Source organism: Acanthisitta chloris, unplaced genomic scaffold (assembly GCF_000695815.1).
Source record: "Acanthisitta chloris isolate BGI_N310 unplaced genomic scaffold, ASM69581v1 scaffold6744, whole genome shotgun sequence".
NCBI lineage: Eukaryota > Metazoa > Chordata > Aves > Passeriformes > Acanthisittidae > Acanthisitta > Acanthisitta chloris.
In genome coordinates this window covers 46,281-67,419 of record NW_008668684.1, presented here as the reverse complement: position 1 = coordinate 67,419, position 21,139 = coordinate 46,281, and the positions used below count along the sequence as shown (strand labels likewise).

Genomic DNA, 21,139 nt, shown 5'->3' with positions numbered 1-21,139 from the left:
TAAACATCAGTCACAGAAAACAAATCTCTGAAGTGCAGCCGGCAAAAAACCCAAAAGGACAAATAGTAAAGGTGTCTGTGTAGGTTTTTATATGGGTATGAAACTTGTATTTGTGGTCCACTGAGAAGTCTCTTAAGTCTGTCACTTTAAAACATTGGTATGAGCAGTGAGTTCAGTGTGACAAATCCAGATGAGTCTGTCTGATGGAAATGCATAGGTTGCAGCGTTGCTCTTCAATCACAGTGATTAAGACCATTGCAAAATACGTAGTTGCTCTGATACACAAACAGCTCTTTCAGATCTTTGGCAAATCTTGGCCTAACCAAATTTAAAATCAGTTTTAACACATCAATTTAAAAGATGTAAGGCATGTCAAAATACAATGGGAACTGATTTCTGGACATATAAATACTTTATCTTCACCCCCTGTACTTAAATCATGATTTTTCCTCATGATTTCTTACTCAACTCAAATGAAATTTGTTTTGAAACAGCACAGAAGTTTCTGCTCTCAAAATCTACAATACTACCATGTTTTAAACTTTAGGCCACAAAACCTCCTAGTTTGTTGTTTTTTTAAAAAACTGTTTCACTAAGCAGGACATGTTTGATGAGGTCAGCATTCTTGTTCTTTGTCTGTAGAACACCTAGCACAATGAAGTTCTGGTCAACAGACAGATCTCGTCACTATAGTCAACCATAAATTCTCTGTAAAATCAAAAACCTTTTGTCACCTGGTTCTTCCAATGCCATTACTGCAGCATTTATCTCAGGATCCCAAAAAATGACCAGCACTAGAATCTAGGCATCATCGCAGCGCTGAAGCAGTTTGGTGGCATGGAACACTATGTATTCCAGGGAGTTGGAGTGGAGCACAGTAATGCTGCTGTCACCCCCAGGCAAAACCTGCACTGCCATATGGAGTCAAAACAGGGACTACTGACAACTGTGAACCAGATGACAGGAGAAATCAGCAGAGAAATCATCCAGGATAAAAGCACACATGACTAAGTACATGTGAGTGTCCAGCAGAAAATTCTGCTGTCAAACTGTACACACTCAAAGGAAATCAGTCATCAGCAGCATGAGACAAACCTGAACACAAACTAAGAGCCAAGAACATCACAGTACCACTTGATACCCTGCTTACAGAGCTCCAATGATAATATGTGGGCTCACAGACTTCACCTCCCTTTCATATTAGGGTGCAAACAGAATATACACATCGTCACAAAATGCATTGAGTTGCCATAGAATATACTTGGATTGGAATGAGATTTGCACTTTGAAGAAAAAAAATTTTAAAAGGTTATGAGAATATTCCCTCTCACATTTCTCCACAAAAATTTCTTCCTTAAAATGTGACATGTAAAGGGCACAGAGATTGGACCTAGAAAACCATTTTTCTCCTCACAGTAGTCTGTACATTTCGCTGTATTTACACCGAAGCAATGAGCAGAAGTCTGAAGAAATTAAACACTGTAGAGTGCTAAAATCAAAACATAAGCAATACAATTTTTTAATTTCAGTATTTTAAAGTACAGAAAGTGGAAACTATGAATATCAAATACAAATTTAAACAAAGCCACTTGTCCTCCCCTACAATAATCAATGTGAGCTACTTATAGAAACTTACAAATTTAAAGCAAAATCAAAGCAAAATAAATACTGTACATACACTTTCCCTGCCTGCAGGCAAAAGAGGATGGGAAATACTGTTATGAATTGAAAAAAACGCTCTTAAAGCTGCAGCATCCCATTTCCCAGCCAAATCCTTAACACAGTAGTGCGTTTCTGTAAAGAGGAAGACACACACACACACACCAACCCCTACCAAGCAGACAAGCTAATATTTTCAGAAACATTAAGAAGGAAAGATATAAATTAGACTATGAGAGTAGAAAAAGGAGAGCAAAAGACAAATGGGCCAGCAAAACATTACTACAAAACTAGTAAATATAGCCAAGAACTAGCCCCTCTTTTTTTTTTTTTTTTGCAAATTCCATGTTTGTTTTTTTTTTTAAAAAAAGATTCACCAAAGCATTGGCAGCAATAGACATTTCCCAGCAGAAGTGACAATACATATCAATATAATCTCTTAAAGTGATCCCTTTCATTCCCTTCCCACATCTTGAAACTCTTATGGCTTAATTTATATTAAAAGTAGAAAAAGTCTTTTTCTTTTTTCCAAAGAGAAATGCAGCCTGTGAAGAGCAATGCATTTCCTTATCAGTGCTACTTATAAATCCCATCCACTGCATGACTTATCACTCATGCACTCCCACAAAGAGGGTTACCAGGGTGGTTTCTGTTGGGTTTATGTTTTGGAAAAATGGATGTTGCAGCTTTTCATCTTGTTTAACAGCAAACAGTAAGGCCCTTGGTTCCATTTATATTTCTTCTGCGAAAGAGTAGCTCTCTGAGCTCACTCAACCCCAGAACTACAAACAGCTTTTAATGGTCTGGAAGTGTTACATGAGTAACACTCTGGTAAGACACTAGATTTGGGGGTCATGGTGGGAGTATGAAGGAATCAGTGGAGCCTAAATAGGGCACTAGTTACCTGGTCGCTCTAGCTTCCGTTCTGCTTAGTCTCCACAGCTACCAAAAATGGTGTAGGCAAGATTCTCATCAGCTCTGACTTTGAAGTCCTGCAAACATTCTCAACATTTCCACTTAACGGCCTTGTAAATGGAGACAGCTTATGCTTTAGAGCAAAGCCGAGGGAAAGCTGGAACGTCTAAAACGTGAATGTGACACTGTGCTCCCGTACGTCTCTACCGAAGGTAACACGAGCACTTCACCACCAACACAAATGAAAATCCAAACCCCAAAATTCCCCCATGTGATCAGAAAGCAACAATTTTAACTCTCGACATCTAACCCTTTCAAAACGTCTTTAAGAATGAATTCATGTAGAGTATTATAGGTTGCATAGGTAATCTACCTCAGAGGTCAAAGGCTACCCTGGAGCCAGGGTTTATTTAGCAAGTATAGTAGGAGAAGAAAAGGGAAAGTTGCTGGAAGAGTCTTTGATATAGTTTCTAGGTGGTCTTCCCATTATCATGTTTGTTACTTTTTTTGATTTTCCAATTGCAGGAAGATGAGAATGTAAGAGACAGGGAAAACTCCTACAATAATTCATTTCCTATTGTTCTGTCTACAACAAAAAGTAATTAAAAATTAAGCTTTATGCCAAATCCAAGTTCTCTGAATTTTCAAACCAGATTATCCTTGAAAAAGGGTCACCACACAGGCTTAATTCTCTGTCAGCCAGTCAGTGTTCCCTACTCCCTCCCTCTGCCACCTCAAGTGAGACAGCAAGGAAAAAAATTGGGCTTTTTCTCTCCACTACAATACAAGGTTCAGTCCATCTACAGAAAGATTGGTGCAGCATTGATGTCAACCAGAACACAACAGAAATATCCCTACATACACATACACAAAACAAGTGAGGTCACCACATCCTCTTCATGAGCTACCAGGAGACTTTTTTCCCCTTTGTTGTTTTGGGGTGGGGTTTTTTTGTTGTTTTTGTTTTTAATACTGTTTATCATTGCAATTTCTTTTAAATTACTTGTTCTGAGGTGGAACATCAGATTTAACTTCTGCTGGAAGCACAGATACCTGAAGAAAATGGGAATGAACCTCTGCCTGTTGACAGCCTGTGAAGAGACTATTACACAAATTCATGACAGTGGAGAGCCACTTGGGAAAAAAAGGCAAAGAGTAAAAGAAAGAATAAAACGAAGAAGAAATAATATATATGGGTCCAGCCATATCTATGTTCCAACAGTTAGATACAGATAAACAAGGAGGATGTAAGAAAAGAGACTTGGTGTCAGCCAGTCACATGTACAAGAAAGCATACTCCATATTTTAAAATTCCTTACTCCAGATTCTATTCTGGCGTACTCCTACTTCAGATTAAAATCTGCCTTTAAGGAGAGAGAACTCATTCTTCACTCTGCTCCGAGTCTGATTGCTGCCCTAAACTGAAATTTCCTGTCACCAGAAATTACACAGCAGCAAGGAGGAAACAGTTTGGTTCAATATGCTAAAGCTAGAACAGTTTGCAAAGCCTGGCAGGCCTTAAACCATTTGCTCAAGTTTAAACACATAGGAAATCTATATGGGTATATAATTTTAACTAATATTGACAACATAGTTTATTTCTTTTACTTACTTTGGTGAGAACATATTAGAAGATAGTTAAAATAATCTCTTTTAACTACTTCCATCTGGAAAACATAGCACCTGACAGCAGCGAGTCCTTACGGTCATTTTCAGCACCTGCAGAGTACTTCCTATCGTATCCTCTGCTTTTCAGACATCTCTTGTCACCTCCATTTCCAATAGTCTAAACAGGATTGACAGCTTCTGTTAAATTCAGAACGAATTTAACGCCCAAAGACATGCTTTTGTGACACATTAATTAGCAAACAAAAAAAAAAAGCTTTACAAATTCACCCATACAAGTCACAGAACTATAAAGTCAAGTCAATATGTCAAAGCAAGGCTGCAAAACACTCCTAAATTATAGTTTTCAAGCTCCAGATGAAGTAAAGCTATGAAAGCTGCTTGACTTCTGTTCATTCACATTATGCTTTCATGTTTCTCCATTCAGAAACAGAGTAACATGGTGCTACTAGTCTTGACCCGGCAGCAATAAAAAGCACCTGACACCAGAACTACTTCCGTAAATTTCTAAAGGCATTCATAATCTAGACTAAGTAAAAAGAACTCTGCACAAATATTCTGGAAAGTAAAACTGAGTTTGTTTTTAAACCACAACAAGAGAGAATTATTCCAGTATAGAATATGGAGGAAGGAAAAATTGGTATGGAAAGTTAAACCAATCTGATGACTTGGGTAGCGACACAGGAGTATTTTAACTCTTAGGAGCCAAAAAAAAAAAACCGCCAAAACAACCAACAACATTGTTCTCACTAGCATATTCATGTTCACATGTTGGCTGGACCCTGCAAAATGCCCTTTTTCCAGACTCAAGTAAAAGTATTCCCCTCTCCGCCGTCATCCCCCATCCCCCCAGAGTTAAATATTTCATTTTATATTACAGAAAAATACAAAATTTAAATCAAAATTATTTACAATAACTCAGAATTGGCATTTGCTGTCAGCTCTGCATGGAGCCTGACACAAATGATCATTCTGATACCAGTAAGCTACTTAAACGCTTATATATGCACCAGTTAAGACTGTTAATTGGCTGTCGCACCCGAAAGCCACACGTTCTCCTCTCTCCTGACTCTTCAGAAAAACGTGGCTAAGTACAATAACAACATTTTAATGCTTCTGCCATGCTACATTAAATAATATGCCAAATTTATGACTGCACTGTGTATCTCACGAGTCATTTCAGAGTAACTGTTCTGAAAAAACATTTATCTTAACTGATGTCCCCATTCCTCCAAAAAGGTATATTGGTTTCCCTCCTTTGTACCAACTCCTAAATAACTTGTACAAAGACAACTTCAAGGAGCCTTTTTACAGAAGAAAATCATCAGACAGGTCATCGGGAGGAAAAGGATGCACTCAAATTTGGAGGAAAGAGTTGAAGTTTAAAACAAGTTAGCTACTGGACTGACATAAGTAGATTCTTCTGTCTTTAGGAGCCTCTTCTAGTCCATTAAATAAATAAATCTGACAGTAAAGAGGACAGGTCAAAAAATAATCAAGCTGGCAGAGAATATGCAACTTGCAAGTCAACAGAAGCCCAGCCATGAGCTTACAAAAAGCAGGAAAAAATATTCCATATGCCTTAATTTAAAAAATAATTAATAATGCATCTCACCCCTAGTTAAGACTATAACCTGAATATCAAATTTAGGAGTCCAGACTAGTCACAATTAATGTGGCTCTCCACTGCACCAAACACACATTATCAAAACAATTTAAAACTTTTACATTATTAAACCTAAATTATTAACCCCCACAAAAGTCTTCCAAATAAATAGGTTTTTTAAAATGAATTTAAAAGTTGTGAAAATCTATCAGAAATAAATTATTGATAAACCATCTTCATCACCTTCCTCTCATTAATTAGGTCAGAAACTACCAGCAACAAATGATATTCAAGCCCTGATGAGAGACCATTGCTCACAGTCCACGTCTCTCAGAAGATTTCCCCGTCCCCGTATGGTTATTGCTGAGCAGGTGTGGCACAGTGAAAATGCAGCATTGGGTTGTTTGTTTTTGTTTTTTTTGTTTTCTTTTTTTTTTTCTTTTTCTTTCTCATTTTTGTTCATCAGGCAGTGTTTTATATGGTACATGCAAGTCTGCTTCAAGCAGAGGAACAAACAGCAGCTCCAGGCTCCGTTGCCCTCAGCACTGGTCTGTGTATAAAGACAGCAGTAGAAGTAGCAGCTACATTAAACGAAGAAGCGCGCGTGGCCGTTCCGGTTCAGCTTCAGGATCTTCCCCAGGCGCTGCTTAGCAGTGGCCATTCCTTTCTTTGGACGTTTGCCTGAGAGATGAAATCAGTGCATTCATCAGGAATTTCAGAATACGTTTGATCAGTGCAGAACAAGGATGAAATGCAGCTTGTAAGCTGACACAGGCAAAGCTTTCACCTGCATCAGTTTCACAACCCAACACCCAAACAGGAATTCACACCCAGGAACTACTTCTCCTGAGTTCTGGCTAGGCATTATCATAAAGTGACCACCTTATTTACAAACATTTCGGTCCCAAGAGCAGAGGGTGAGGTAGGGGAGAACCTAAACTGAGCTTCCTGAATTCTACTCAAGTTATTCCCTTGTGTAAATTATTGACTGTAAACCTCAGACTACTTTTGAACTGTCAGAGGTTTTAAACCTTCACTGTGAAAAGCAAATCTGATTCAGGCCAGTGTTTCAGAGAACTGTTCCCTCTAACAAACTCCCAACAGACATCTTGCCGAGGTGCAATTGTGCCTGGAAGCTTCATCTGGCCACACAGCCAGTTGGATCTCTCTTAATTCCACCTCCACACATTTGGTGCCAAAGGCTGAGTGTCCACAGCATGCCCACTTCATATTTTTCCTCAAGGTCTAAGCCTGCCCTTTACTCAGTTTCTGCATTTATCAGCTTTTTTTAATGTTTACCAGATCCTTTTGCTAGTGATGTTCTTTCCCCTGCCCCACTCTGGCAAGAAGAGATAACCATTACCTTTTGTGGCCTGGTTGCTGATAGGGGGTGGATTTGATGCTGGCCTCTTGGTTGGGTGAAGTGGTACAGACAAGGATGTTTCTCCATACGGCCTGTCAGGGCTGAGGCTGCCATCACTCAGCTGACATTCTCCTTGAATTACACCAGAGTCTCGTGTATACTTGCCATGCTGAAAACTCAGGCTGTTGTTGTGGACTATGCTTCTGCTTTCCTGAACCTTATGACTGGCTTCTGATGCACCCTCTTTCTTGATATATTTTTGAGCTTTATTTGCATCCTAGGATGGAAATGAGAAAAAGAAAAACGTAGAAGTTAGTGCCTTCTGGCTTCAAGTTCACTCCAGTTTTTCTAATGATACTACTGTGTCTATGGGCGAGATATTTCAGTGCCACCAGTATCTGACCACTTTATGATTCCTTGCACTGAAGGGCAAAGCTATGGATTAATTACACATACTAGTGTACTCCATTTCTCTACTTTCTGATTTTAGTTTCAGGGCCCAAACCAAATGCAACTGTTCTAGATTAAAAGCAGGTACAGCAAGCCATACCATAACTGCTGACTACTTAAATAGGCAATTTCTTTTCAACATTCAGCTGATGAGAGAAGAAATACAAACTGTAAGAGTATCTATCTAACCATGTAGCTAGATTTTCCAATGCAGTAACCACTACAAAACATACAGTTAAAAAACAGTGGTATTTAACAGGTGTAATTTTGCAACTTAAATTGTCCTGTTTAATTAATTATTCTGATACTTCTCATATAGACAAGTTTAGGAATCCTAAAAAAGTTCAGAGTGCAAGACACACAGCTTTTCACTCCTTGCTGGATTCCATCTAGGCATCAGACAACAAAAGCATCCCTACCTGCTAGCTGGTGAAAGGCTCTATTGGTTTGGCAGTGCCAATTTCCTAAGCAAGTATCTTTCCTATAAGAACTACCAACAGGTTCCACTTGTTCTGAAGCTCTGGTTGGGAATAACAAGGAATTAAGTGCTTCCCCAGTCAGACTGAATGCAAATTCACACTTTTTTAAAGAAGTTTCTTTTGTTTTTCAAGATCCTACCCTGAACTTCTCAATACTAGCCACTATGAGAGAAGAGAATTTGAAAGGAAAAAACCCAAACCTAGGACAATGAAAAAAAGCTTGATAAAAATTTAACCCCCAGTTACCTGAACTATCTGTCATCAGCTATGCCATGTGGAAATACCTATGCATCATGCTTGCTTCATGACCTCTTCCTCTACAAAAATGTGCTCAAAATGTTGAAAGCACTTCTTTACCTGAGGGGTAATCCTTGAAGCCTCATTCAGGTGTCTAGTCCATGCTGAAGTTCCCAAGTCTCCTTCCTCTTCCTTCACACACCTACCTAAAGAGAAGTTCAACAAGATTTAAATTTTAAAATCAGTAACAAGGAATACAAAGTTAAATATACATCTGCATGAATAAAACAAGAAAAAAGGAAAATACAATGGACAATATAACCTAGATATAACATCAACTTTAGAGCTGCTTTGTTCTACACTCTCAACTGGGAGAACAATCTAACAGCCTAAAGACACCTAATGAAAGATCCATACACCACAGTAAGAAGGTCAGACAAATAAAATCATTCCAATTTCAAAGCAGTGATGTTGAAGACAGCTCACTGTCTTTGTTAAACTACAGTATTCTACCATGGCTTTGTACTACGAGGAGCTCACAGAAAGATGGACAGTTATTCTTCAGGTATTACTGACTGTAATGTTTCCAAGCATTGCTCTGCTATTCAGATAAAACCCAAGGAAAATATATGCTGATCAGCCTATAGAAGGCATCCACATTGAAAGAACACTGACAATGCAGCTAACTTGTAAAATTCAAGGTATCCCACAACACCAATTTAATCTGAATTTGGAGAGAGTGAAAGGTTTTACAAAACCTCCTGATTAAGAAGCACAGTTTCATCTTTTCACCCACGTTTGTTTGACACGTGGACTGGGTCTAGCCGTAATAGACTCTTTTTCTACCAGTCCATATGGTGCTGTGTATTTAGATTTGTGGTTAAACCAGCGTTGATAACATCAACCTTTGGCTGTAGCTCAGCAGTGCTTGCAGTGTCCCAGCTTTCTCTTTTCCCCCTTTGCTCACAGATGGCAAGAGGCTGGGAATCAAAAGAGCCAGGATAGCTGACCTGAACTGGCCAAAGGGATGTTCAGTGTCTTAGAACAGACACAGAACATCATGCTGGGCAGTAACAGCTGGGGCAGAGGAAGAGGCTGGGAGGAAAGGCAATCACTGCTCAGAGACTGCCTGGTCATCAATCTGCTTGCAGAGGGTAGTGCGTGATTGCCTTTGCACCACTTGTTTCTTCGCCTCTTTCTTCATTTACTAAACCGTCCTTACAGCAATTCATTAATCTTCTCACTTTTGCTATTTCTACTCTCTTCCCCATTCCCACAGTGGTGGGGGAGAAAACAAATGGCTGTGTTGGTGCTTAGCTGTTGCCCTGAGTCAACCCACCACAATTTAGAAAGCTGGATCTTGTCTTTCATTAAGTTACAGACACTGTGTGTCTGTTTGTTTTGCTGGTTAGGTTGGTTTTTGTTGGTTGTGGGTTTATTTATTGATTTGGTTGGTTGGTTGGTGGGTTTTAAGGACCTAAAGCTTCAACTACCAGAACACAGGCCATGACATCCCATTAGGCTTTCCTGTTATCCATGTAAACAAATATCAACATACTATCAGCTCTTTGAATCAGTACCCTGTTTGTTGGTGGAGTTCCATTTGTTTCATATCAGCAAAACTGTAATCCTCTCCCCCATTTCCTTCTCAAGCAAAGAATTTTCAAACTCTCTCTCTCCATCTCAAGAAGTGATTTTGATACCTTTGAGGGGATTAATGTTCTGCTGTCATTCCCAAAATGCATTTTACAGACATCTGCTTTCCACAGACCTCAAAATGCCAGACAAAAAGACTACATCTGAATTCTCGTCTGCAAGATTAGAATCCCCTTTAATGCACTGCATTCATAGCAGAATTTCAAGAGTAAAGCCAAATATGCCTTCCAAAAACACATGAAACATCATCAAGCAGATACTTATGTAATGCACATGCCATGAAGGTTCTGTCCATCTTTTCTAGAAAAGATTACACTTTCAAACTAGACACAACTTGGCCACTGTTGTAAGGATACCACAAATGTAAATATTTAGGTGTATTCTGATAACCTCTCAAGCTAAGTTTGTCACAGTTTTCAGAAGTAACATTGATTTTTCAAAGAAAAAAAACCCCAACAAAACAAAACCAAAGACAACACCTCTTTAAATGTCAGTCTGATTTACTTATGTACTGGTTTGAGCTGAAGTGGAATTAAGTTTCTTCCCAGTGGCTAGTACTGGGCTGTGTTTAGGATTTGTGCTGAGCACAGGGTCGACAATGCAGAGATGTGTTTGTTGTTGCTGAGCAGAGCTCACACAGAGCCAAGGCCTTTGCTATTTTTCGTCCTGCCACACTGACAAGGCAGTTGGGGGTGCAGAGCAGATTGGGAGGAGACACAGCTGGGACAGGTGACCCAAACTGACCAAAGGGATATTCCATGCCATAGGTCATCACACTCAGTGTATAAAGTGGGAGGAAGAAGGAGGAAGGGGAGAACGTTTGCAGTGACACTGTTTGTCTTCCCAAGTAACCAATTCTGTGTGATGGGCCCTGCCCTCCTGGAGGTGCCCAACACCTCCTGCCCTTAGAAAGGAGGGAATGAACTCTTTGTTTTGTTTTGCCTGTGTGCATGGCTTTTGCTTTCCCTATTAACCTGTCTTTATCTCAACCCATGAGTTTTTCTAGCTTTTACCATTCCGATTCTCTCCCCCATCTCACTGCTGGGGAGTGAGTGAGCGTGGGGTTTGGTGGCTGCTGGGGTTAAACCATGACAACTTAAAACTTGACTACAAATCTAAGAATGTAACTTTGAGTGCTCGTTCTGAGCACTGTGTCCAAAAAGCAGCAAGCAATGGTGTCATTAGTTCAGATACCTACCACATTCTATTGTTCTGTAGCTCTGAGATGGCTGTCTGTCTTTATGCCGGCTCCTGGGGTAGCTTTCGTGTTCCTGAAGAGAGGTTCTTTTATTTGTGCAGTCTGTGCTTTGAGTATGACCTGCTAAACATGTAGTATAGTGCAATCCTGCCATAGAAAGCATGCCCTGAATAGCTTCTTCTTCTGTACTTGTCGAGGTAGGACATTCCCTAGAAAAATAAAGGAGTAGTAAGCAGTTCAAAACAGAACCCTCCAAAAGAATGATTTTTATATTAGTATAAGGTAGAACCATAAATGTGTGAAAAGTTTATTAAAAATGACTACAATGTGCTTACTTTTTACTGGGAGTTTCATTTCTGGATGGCTTCTGGGTATTTTGACAAAAGTCTCTCATGACCTTAGATTCCTCTTTGAAATCTGATGTTACTTCCTGCTTCTCTTCATCACCTGAGCTTTCTGACTCCTCCGTGGAGGAATCCTTCTGCTGAAACAAGATGAAACAGTATGCACAATGGTCACCAGACATCCTAAATGGAGACACTACCTTCATTTATGCTAAGTGAAGAGTTCAAAGGCTTCCAGGTCCAACTTTTTAAAATACACATTGTTTGGAATGCAGTTAATTTGCATATAGCAACCAAGATGCTACACCTCCAAAGTTTGTAATGCTGAGGGGTACGTGTTCCAGCAATATAAAAAACAACTCTAAAATCCATTTTCTCACTAACTACACACATTAAACCATGCACAAATCATTTTATTCTCTTTAAAAAGAGCATTAATTATTCCTATCTTGGATATTCAAGGTAGAGTAGAAATGTGTGGCTCCAAGCAGCAGCCAGAACTGATACCCATTACATGTAACAGGACACGTTCTGCCCCAAGTATGTGTTTCTGGTTCCTGCTCTCACAAATAACTTGCAGCAGCAGCACCTCACTGATGAATGACAGAGCCCTCAGATGAATCCAGAATACAGCAGGAACAGCTGTTGCCTCTCTTACAGTGGTACAGCCTCATTTCATGAATGAGAGAGATGTTCAGCTCCTGCTGAGACTACAGCTTTTATGGGCAGGAGCTGCTCAAAGGTGGAGCAACCATCTATGACTCAGTATGCCTTTGCATGAAGCAAGGGCTGCAACACACATATTCCATCTTGGTAATTCAGTCTATTAGAATTTCAACATGTCCAGAGAACATCACAATTATTTTTTCCAAGCCAAGGAATATACAGGACCTTTGACAAAAATGTTGAAAGGAGAAGATCAGAAAATGAACAGGACCTTTGACAAAAATGTTGAAAGTAGAAGATCAGAAAATGAAGGAATCAGTCCTTCAGGACTGACACCAGCATCCCCATCAGCAACAGAATTGGAAGGAGTGAAGTGCATTGTATCACCAAGGAATGTCTTCATAGAACAGTTTCATTCACAAGAGCAACTTGCTAATCTTTGATACTTAGAAAGTGACACAAAGGGGCAATTAAACTATGATTTAATGTTAGTAATAAAGGTATCGTTTTGTTAAGATCATCTTGAGTGCAACATCAAAACACTGAAAGGATTTAGGGAAGCTACTGAGCTCATTCGTTTTGGATATGTCACTAAAAAAGATAGATTTAAACATGCAGAAAATGTATTCCATTAGATAATATTAGCAATTAAAAGGCAGAGGAATATGGAAAGAACTAAGAGAGGAAATAGCATTAATATAAAGCATTTCACTCAATTACAAAGGCATCCAAAACTGGCTACTTTCTCCTGTGGACACGAAGTCTATCACTTCTGGATAACTCTTAATTCTGTGGCTTAGAACAGGAAACCTGTTGAGCCAAAGATGCTGACAATGCAGTTTAGGAAACCAGAAGTAGTCCCATCACAAAGGTTCCTATCACTTATTCCAACATCTAGATAAGGTAATGATGAAAGCCAAGAAATATGAGAAAAGATCTTGACCACCATGGAAAAAGTAGGAATTTGAAGACTTCTTGTAAAATCTTAGAATGGGTTGACAAGTGAATAGGAGACCAAAGCTTTAGTGTTTCAGAAGCACAGAACAAAAATTGAGGAAATCACTCCCCCTACTCCTAAACCAATAAAAGTTGAAGTCACTGAGTCAGAGCACAATTTGCAAACAAAAAAAAATTAAAATATTTGTATATACATATGCACATTTCTAAATGCCAAAAGTCGCATTAAAATATATATGTGTAAATACATACGCAAGTACATGTGTGCATTGATAATTTCATTTAGTCCCAAAGAAATCACCACAATCTAGACCCTCAAATTCCCAGTCTGAAACACCTGAACAGGATGTAACCATGTCAGCATGTTTAAAACACTGAAGACCTGTCAGACTGTTCCAAATTAACCATGCTTTGCAGTAAAACTCTGTGGTACATAACCGTAATTCGAATGACGCAACTTGGACTTGTTATGAAAGAAATAAGCAAAGCAACTAGGATCTAATTTTTCTGAGACTTGGCCTGTCCCAGAGCTGGGCTCATCCTCTGCCAGCCCCAATTTTATGACAAAGATATCATAAAATTTGGCTCAACAGAGTATAACTTGTCAGCTTTTTCAGCACTAATGAAGAATGAGGCAGAACACAAAGCCTGAGATACTAACTTGAACAAGAATAAAATACTTTGTTATTGCTGTTTTAACACAAACTTTAACCAGATAAATCTGGAGTGAACAAAATTGTATTTAATCACTTCATTAATTTCTGTGAACTTCTCTAGCTGTACCTGTGTAGTGCAATCAGGCTCAGATTCTTCTGAATCAGAAATATCAGAGTACTCTGAGGATCCCTTCCTGAGTTCTGATTTCACACTTTCAAAGAACACTGCAAAGGAAAAAATTAAAATGTAAGACCCAACATTTATTACATTAGACAATTATTTTAGAAGTAAAAACCAAGAAACACAAAGTTTTTAACAGTCTGGAAACAAAAGCATATCCACACACTGATGTGGTTCACAAGTCAAGCTTGCTTAGAACTCTGAGTTGTCTACTGCTGAACTGCTGACCAGAAATCAGGTGCAGCAGGAGATATATTTTTCCTCTCCCATAGAGCATATACTCCACAGATCGAACCTTGGGCAATTTCTGCTTTGGTATATAAGCTGAAGTCAGAAAAGTGGCTCTCAAAAAATATCAACTAGAAATAATCTTCAATATTACTTTACCTTACTCTCTGAACCTGGAATTTCCCTTTGCAAAAATAAAAGCAGTCACACAGAAACACTAAACATGGAAGTCAGAGGATATTAAGTAATCTAAAGGTAAAAAATAATCCTTGCATTACTTGCAATTTTACTTTTCTGTCACAATTTACTGTCACAATTCACTTGTTTTGTGCTGTTGCAGAGCTGCCAACCAGGGTTAAATGCAGACCTGGTAAACATTAACTCATTACTGTCATGATACACGATACACTTCCATCAGTTTTCACCACAAAACGACTTGAAAAGTGGATGAGGAAATACCAACCTCAGACACACTTTGTGCTAGTAGTAAGGTAAAGAAAGAACTAAGAAGAGAATGAGGTGTCAAAATAGACATCGAAATCTCTTGTACATGATAAAGTTGGCTACTTAGGCCACATGGTTTACTTTAGAAAGAACTGAAACATGGAGCAGCTGAGCAGTTTTCAGAAACATGTACTCTTAAAAGACAGCGTGTGCCCCAAAAAACCATGAGCAGGAAACACATTTGTTTGGCACCCAAGGCCCGTGAGCTACATGTGTACCTGTGTCAAGGCTGCTGGCGAAACTGCTGAGTAAGTACCAGTTTGTTCAATGCAAAAATCTGCAGTTTAACTGAAAAAAACCCAAAGTTTTTCGGAGAAAAGCCAAATAGAATCAAAAAAATTATTAACGTCTGTCAGGAAAGTAGTGGCTAGGGAAAGCAACAACATTTTTCAAGTACTTATACTTTCAAATAAAACTACACTGGACAAACACCAACATCTCATTTTACTTATACTTTCAAATAAAACTACACTGGACGAACACCAACATTTCATTTTACCTATCTTCAGAGTTAGTTTCTGACCTGTGTTGGTTTGCTTTCAGCATAGTTTCATATGAAACTACATAAACAGAATACTCTAATTATGTAACTCTAATTATGTAACTCTAATTATGTAAGAATTACAGATGTACCTGTAATACTGCAGTTCTACTAGGGTTTAGCTCCTTTTCAAGACTGTGGCAAAGCTCACAAACAGGCAGCAAATATATTTCAAGGGACAGTATTAATTTCTAAATGCTGCATAAGGAGCAATTATTTTTCAAGTTAGAAGAATGGTAAAAGTGAGACATGTTAATAGAAAGAGAATAAAAGTTGGGACCAAAATATGGAGAAGACTAAATAAACTTCAGAGAGTGTTAGAAAGAATCATAAGGAACTTCCAAACACAGTAAATGAGCAACAGCACTGTATATGAAGCTAAGATAAATAACATACAACAAACTTAATACTCTAAATTACTATAGCTCAGAACAACCCACAGGTTTTCTGATGGTAACTTAAGCCTTTGGCTCATTCCAAAAGGCAAACAAGATTCTAGGATAACCCACAGCATGCATGATACAGAAAAGATCATTTTATAGCTCAAACGAATTCTCCTTTGGACTACTGCCTTCTTCAAGAAAAGTTATGGCTCTATATGCTTCCAGAAATGGGGAGGAACACTCCAGAAATTGGGTGAATGAAAACAGTTGTTATCTGGAAGACAGGTTAAGCTAATGTGAATTTCAAAATCATCTTAAATCACCTTCCCGTCATCCACACAATGTATCTTGCTCTATCAAGCACAGCACTTGACCTTTGTCTCTCCAACAACGCTGGGTCACCATTTAAAGCCAGGATCTTGGCATGACACACAAAACGATACAGAGCTTGGTCTGTTTGAAGGCATCTGTCTGGCAGCTGTTATACAGAGAGGTAACCCCTTTTATGGAGTTCTCTGCAGACAACACCTCTCTCTCTCTCTCTTTCTCTCTCTCAACTTTCAGGAAAGGTAAAATGATCAAACACAGGTAATCTTTAATAGGGAAGTTTGAAGAATCTCAATATTCAATAAAAATATTAGTGACAGTCCTGAGTACTCAATTTCTGGAAGAAAAATCTCCACATTCACTTCTATTTCTAAGCACATTTATTGCATTTAGATACACACTGCTACATTCATTCTGTATCAAATAAGAGCAACAATTCCGAAGAAAATCTCCTATTTCTTGGTATGATTTAATCTTTTATTTAAGCACTAAACTTAGTTTAATTTACATGGTTTAATTTTGATACCTAATCTTTTGTTCAACAAGCCATTTGCCTTGTTGTGTCATGAGTACCCAGGAGAGACCTTTCATAAGCACATGTTTTTCATACTGTCCTCTGTGCCATCTGGAAGCACAGTCAACAGGCATTAGAATTTGCTCTGCTAACGAAAATAATGAAACATTTATTCAGACTGACAACGAACTCAAGTGTTGTCATGGATTGTTATGCAGCAAACTCAGGGAACTATAAGTGTCTAGAGGAGTCTTACTATCTTTTAGGTGTTGACTTCAGTTTCCTAGCACATACCCTCTGAGCTCTTGCAAGCTCTACTGTGAAAGGATGTGACTTCTATAATTAAACAGAGAGCTGAACAGCTATGTCAAGGACCAATTTGTCACTGCAACCAGAGAGTGCTATTAAAAACAGGCACTGACAACAGGCATTCAACACTGATCCTTTACTAACACACTGTGTGATCATCACTGCCGAACACTTGGCAGGAAGGCTTGAGGCTACAGAGAGACCAACTAAGATTAACCCCTAGTGAAAGCATTTTAAAGCATTGGTTTAAAGCACTGGAAAGTGAGCTGAAAGTGTTTTACAGATAACCTCAATTCTTTCCCAGCCTTGCACATTACTGCAAAGGTTGAAAGTATAGGACTTTATTAATGTCAAATTATGTCCTATTGCTTGTATGGAATAAACATACTCATTAGCAAAACATACAAAACTGTAGGATCAAGTTTGTAACCACTGAACGAAAGTGGAAAAGGGAAATATAAAATAGGTTCAAAATTAGCTGTATGTTATGATCTTTTGTTCTCTACAGTGAATGATGTGATGAGCTTTTCAAACTGAATGATATTTTGATCAAAAAAAAGAGAAACCAGCATTCTTACATTATGAAAAAGATCAAAAGTAGTAAATATTCATCCAGAACACAAATTAAACCTCCACTCTGAAAAATACTGTACGTGGTATTCAAGATGGCGCTGACATAAAAAGGTGAGTTGCACTTTTCATCATTAGAAGGTAATGTTTGACAAATGTTTTGTGCAACTTCTAGTATGACCCCTCTGATTTATTAGTTGATCCTCTTTCTACTTTCATAAAACTTCAGTCAGACTAACAGTAGTTAAAACCCTCTGAGATTATCAAAATGTTCAACTGATAGGACTTAAAGGCAATCTTACTGTTCAGTGGTTTCTGGGCATCTGCATTTCCTTCTCCTTCACATCCTGAGGGCTGGTCTTCTACCTTAACAGTCGTCTTTTTCGACCTGGTCCTGTCATCTTCGTCTTCGCTATCCGCTGTGTAAAGACTTCGATCTGTAAATGGACGTCTCTCATCTCTGTCTCACAAGAAAAAAGAAAAGTCAGGTCATTTTTACAAACTTGAGGTAAATGTTTTCCTTTCATTATTCACAACTCTCCAGATGTAACATGAATATCCTCTCATGCTTGTCTCTTGATTCCATACTGCATGTATTCCCATTTTACTTCCTGTACAACTGTTGTTTCCATAAAGATGTGAAGTCTTACACCAGAGTACTTTTAACGAGAATCACTCTTATGAACGGATACAAAACAACTCTACTTTGGAGCATTCCCTTCAGTACAAACCCAACCAAGCGACTGAACGAAATGCTGCAACAAAGGCCCATGAAGAAAATCCCCTCCTCTTCGAGCCATGGCTCCACTAGGGGACAGCAGACACAGGCATTCCTTCTATGTTCCTAACATGCATCTTGCTGGTACAAAAAAATTTAGCTCTCCACAACTAAAAATATTAACAACTAGCATACTCCAGACTATAAGGACTAGGAAGAAGTGATCCACAACCAACCCTTTGTACCTGATTATTCTTCCATTTGACAGCAGAAGGCGAAGATCATTGTCTTTTGTTCGCCATTCAGGTACTGTGGAAGATGGCTGAAAGGGCTTGTTAAATCTCCCATTCAGTTTCGAGCTTGAAATATCCTAAAGAAGAAAAAGCAATGTTGCTTACTGCTTATTTCTGTAACTTCAATTGGTTTTTTTCTTCACTCCATAAAAGCCTAAACTCAGCACTAGGATGGTTACCTCCTGGATAACCAACTGAAGAAAGCTCAGACAAAATACGTTTGGATGCAAAACATCTCAGAAGAAAACTGCACCTGTTTCATCCTTGAATCACCTATACTCTGCTGAAGCATCTGAAACAGTTACAGCTTCACTATAACACTCCTTTTATGCTTCTTTTGGAGAAACACCAGTAGAGACAAGCAAGCTAAAAAGCTGGGCTTGGAACAGGTACGGCAGCTCCGGGATTTGGTATCTGGTCCCTGAACTTAGCATCCCAGAACTGATTGAGAGGACAGCAAAACATCAGTAATGGAAAGCAACCTGCCATAACTAGAACTTTCTTAGATTGAAGCAATTTCCATTTGACATGTGCTCTGAAGCAAATCAGCAATACAGTTATGTCCAAAACCGGGAAAATGTATAATAGCTTATTTTTTATTTATACTGATAGTGAACATTATATTTTTACATTAAATGACAATGACCAATATTCCTAAACATCCATTTGTAGCAATGAACTGCATGGGTCAACTACTTGTGTCATTTTTAAATTCAGCTCCCTGTATTTGGAGGCTGAACGAATGCCCCTTGTTCCTGCCTTTATGAAGATCAACACAAGGACCCAAGTCAGTATCTCTCCACTATGACAGTGCATTCTATCCCAATTAAACTTGTCAGCATTTCTTATTCTCAGAAAACTACTTATTTCCTTTCATAAAGCTACTTCTTTCCATTCTCTTAGCCTTCTTCCAATTCTGCTACTGTTCTCTGAAATAATGTCATCAAACCTGAAAAAAACCTATTTTTCAAGAGACTACATTTCACTCATCTGCTCCACAATACCTTTGTAATACGCCCACAAAGTCCACAGCCCCACAACAGAGACCAAAGGCAGCCTGAGGCTTACTGGTAGGGAGGCACAGACACACAGGAAATAGAACACAACCAAGAAACAAGGCTAACCAAATTACAGTAACTGAACTGTAAGAAACAGCTATGTAAAAACACATCTAGAAGCAGCAGCCTGACTCAGAGCCTGCCAAATAAATCAAGGCTTGGCAAGCTCCCTTTTCTGCACAGAATTGGCTCAAAGTAGCACTTGACAGCTACAGCAGACCTAATTCAAAAACTACACTTGAAGTAGGTAGTGGATTCAGGGCACCCTTTGAACCAAAATGTTGAAGGAACCTCCATCAAAAACAATTACCAAGGAAAAGAGATATTCCTATTAGGAAAATGCAAAAGAAACCAAAACCAAATCTGTCCATGTCTCATATGACAAACAGTCAGTCTGTATTCTTACACATCTTAAAAGCTTTTCCTTTTCAACAGAGATTAGAAATGTACTCTGCTTTTATTTTCCTTGCACTTAATACTTGCCTCCTCCCACGGTGACATCTCCAGCCTTTTCAGTACCTCCCTAGTGTGTAGTTCCAGGATGTCCAGATTGGAAGGAGTTTTGGTAGCATGGTCTCGCAGCTTCCTCACTCTTCGCCTGGAGTGGTGAGGGGAAGTTGTGTCATGTGAAGACCGCGAAGTTGGACACACACCAAGAATTCCCTGAGTTTTAACTAGTTTGCTGTTTTCCTCCTGTAATTAAGAGCACATTTCAGAATGGTCTCAGAGGAATAAATCCATATATTTAAGTGCTGCTTCTTACTCATCTAATTCAAATGCAATTTGGATAAATAAAATTGTTAGACCTTTTAGGTACACACTACTTCTTTCACTTGGGTTTGTTGTACAAAGCTTAGTTCTACTGCACCACTTCCCATCTGGGGCTTTTATGCTATTCTACAACAGTAGTGCTTAACACCCAACATTACTACCAAAACACAGGGTTTTACTCAGGAAGGCAGTACAGGGCACTCATGTATTGTGAACAACAGATCCCACCTCCCCAGACCTGTTCTACATGCACATGTGAGTACTGTTCGAGAATCAATATTCTTTAAGGAATAAAGGAGCAAAACACAGGTGTGGGAAAGAAAAAAAGGAAAGGGAGGGGAAAAAACCTCTACTGACTGTATAATAAATAGCCACCAAACATGAGAGACAAGAGATGACAACTGGACCAGAACTGACAAACAAGGGTAGGACAATGGAGTATGCACAGAATTTTACATTAAACTATTAACACATGAAGAGTAATTATTTTAAGTTGAAAGTGAGAACATTTTAGAAATATTGATCTACAATTAATTTCACCATTAAAATCTGAAAATTATTAAAAAACCCATAAATAACACTGGCACATTTTCTTTAGCTGAAATACTCATAGTTCAGTATTCCCAAGTTTTCCTCTTGCCCTTTTATTATTAAATGAATGAAAAGGTGAATATGGTCAATCTGAAGCAAAACTACTACAGAGTGCCCTGATTCAAAAGATTATTTTTCTCCAGGCCTATGCAGAGTTGGCTCTGCTCTTACCTCTACAGAACGAATCACTTTAGAGAGCTCTTTGATGAGATGCCCAGGCCTAATGTTGTCTGGAATTTCAAAGGCATGTTCTGTTACGAGCTGTATGCAAAAGGGGAAGAAAAGATACTGAATTCATTTTTTTTCAGATAAAAACAGAAATAATATGAAATAAACCAA

General features: G+C 38.7%; 1 protein-coding gene across 1 annotated transcript in view; it reads right to left on the bottom strand.

Annotated features, from left to right (window-relative positions):
* Positions 1 to 6,259: 6,259 nt before the first annotated feature.
* The window catches only part of KDM7A (lysine (K)-specific demethylase 7A), a gene marked incomplete at its 5' end in the record, with an annotated part of 35,529 nt that continues 20,649 nt past the window's right edge, over positions 6,260 to 21,139 (bottom strand). Inside the window, 10 exons of the mRNA XM_009073001.1 lie at positions 6,260 to 6,487; positions 7,170 to 7,446; positions 8,456 to 8,541; positions 11,190 to 11,398; positions 11,525 to 11,673; positions 13,940 to 14,037; positions 17,672 to 17,829; positions 18,333 to 18,457; positions 19,922 to 20,131; positions 20,972 to 21,061. Coding sequence (XP_009071249.1) covers positions 6,393 to 6,487; positions 7,170 to 7,446; positions 8,456 to 8,541; positions 11,190 to 11,398; positions 11,525 to 11,673; positions 13,940 to 14,037; positions 17,672 to 17,829; positions 18,333 to 18,457; positions 19,922 to 20,131; positions 20,972 to 21,061 — 1,497 coding nt within the window. The remainder of the gene's footprint in view (positions 6,488 to 7,169; positions 7,447 to 8,455; positions 8,542 to 11,189; positions 11,399 to 11,524; positions 11,674 to 13,939; positions 14,038 to 17,671; positions 17,830 to 18,332; positions 18,458 to 19,921; positions 20,132 to 20,971; positions 21,062 to 21,139) is intronic.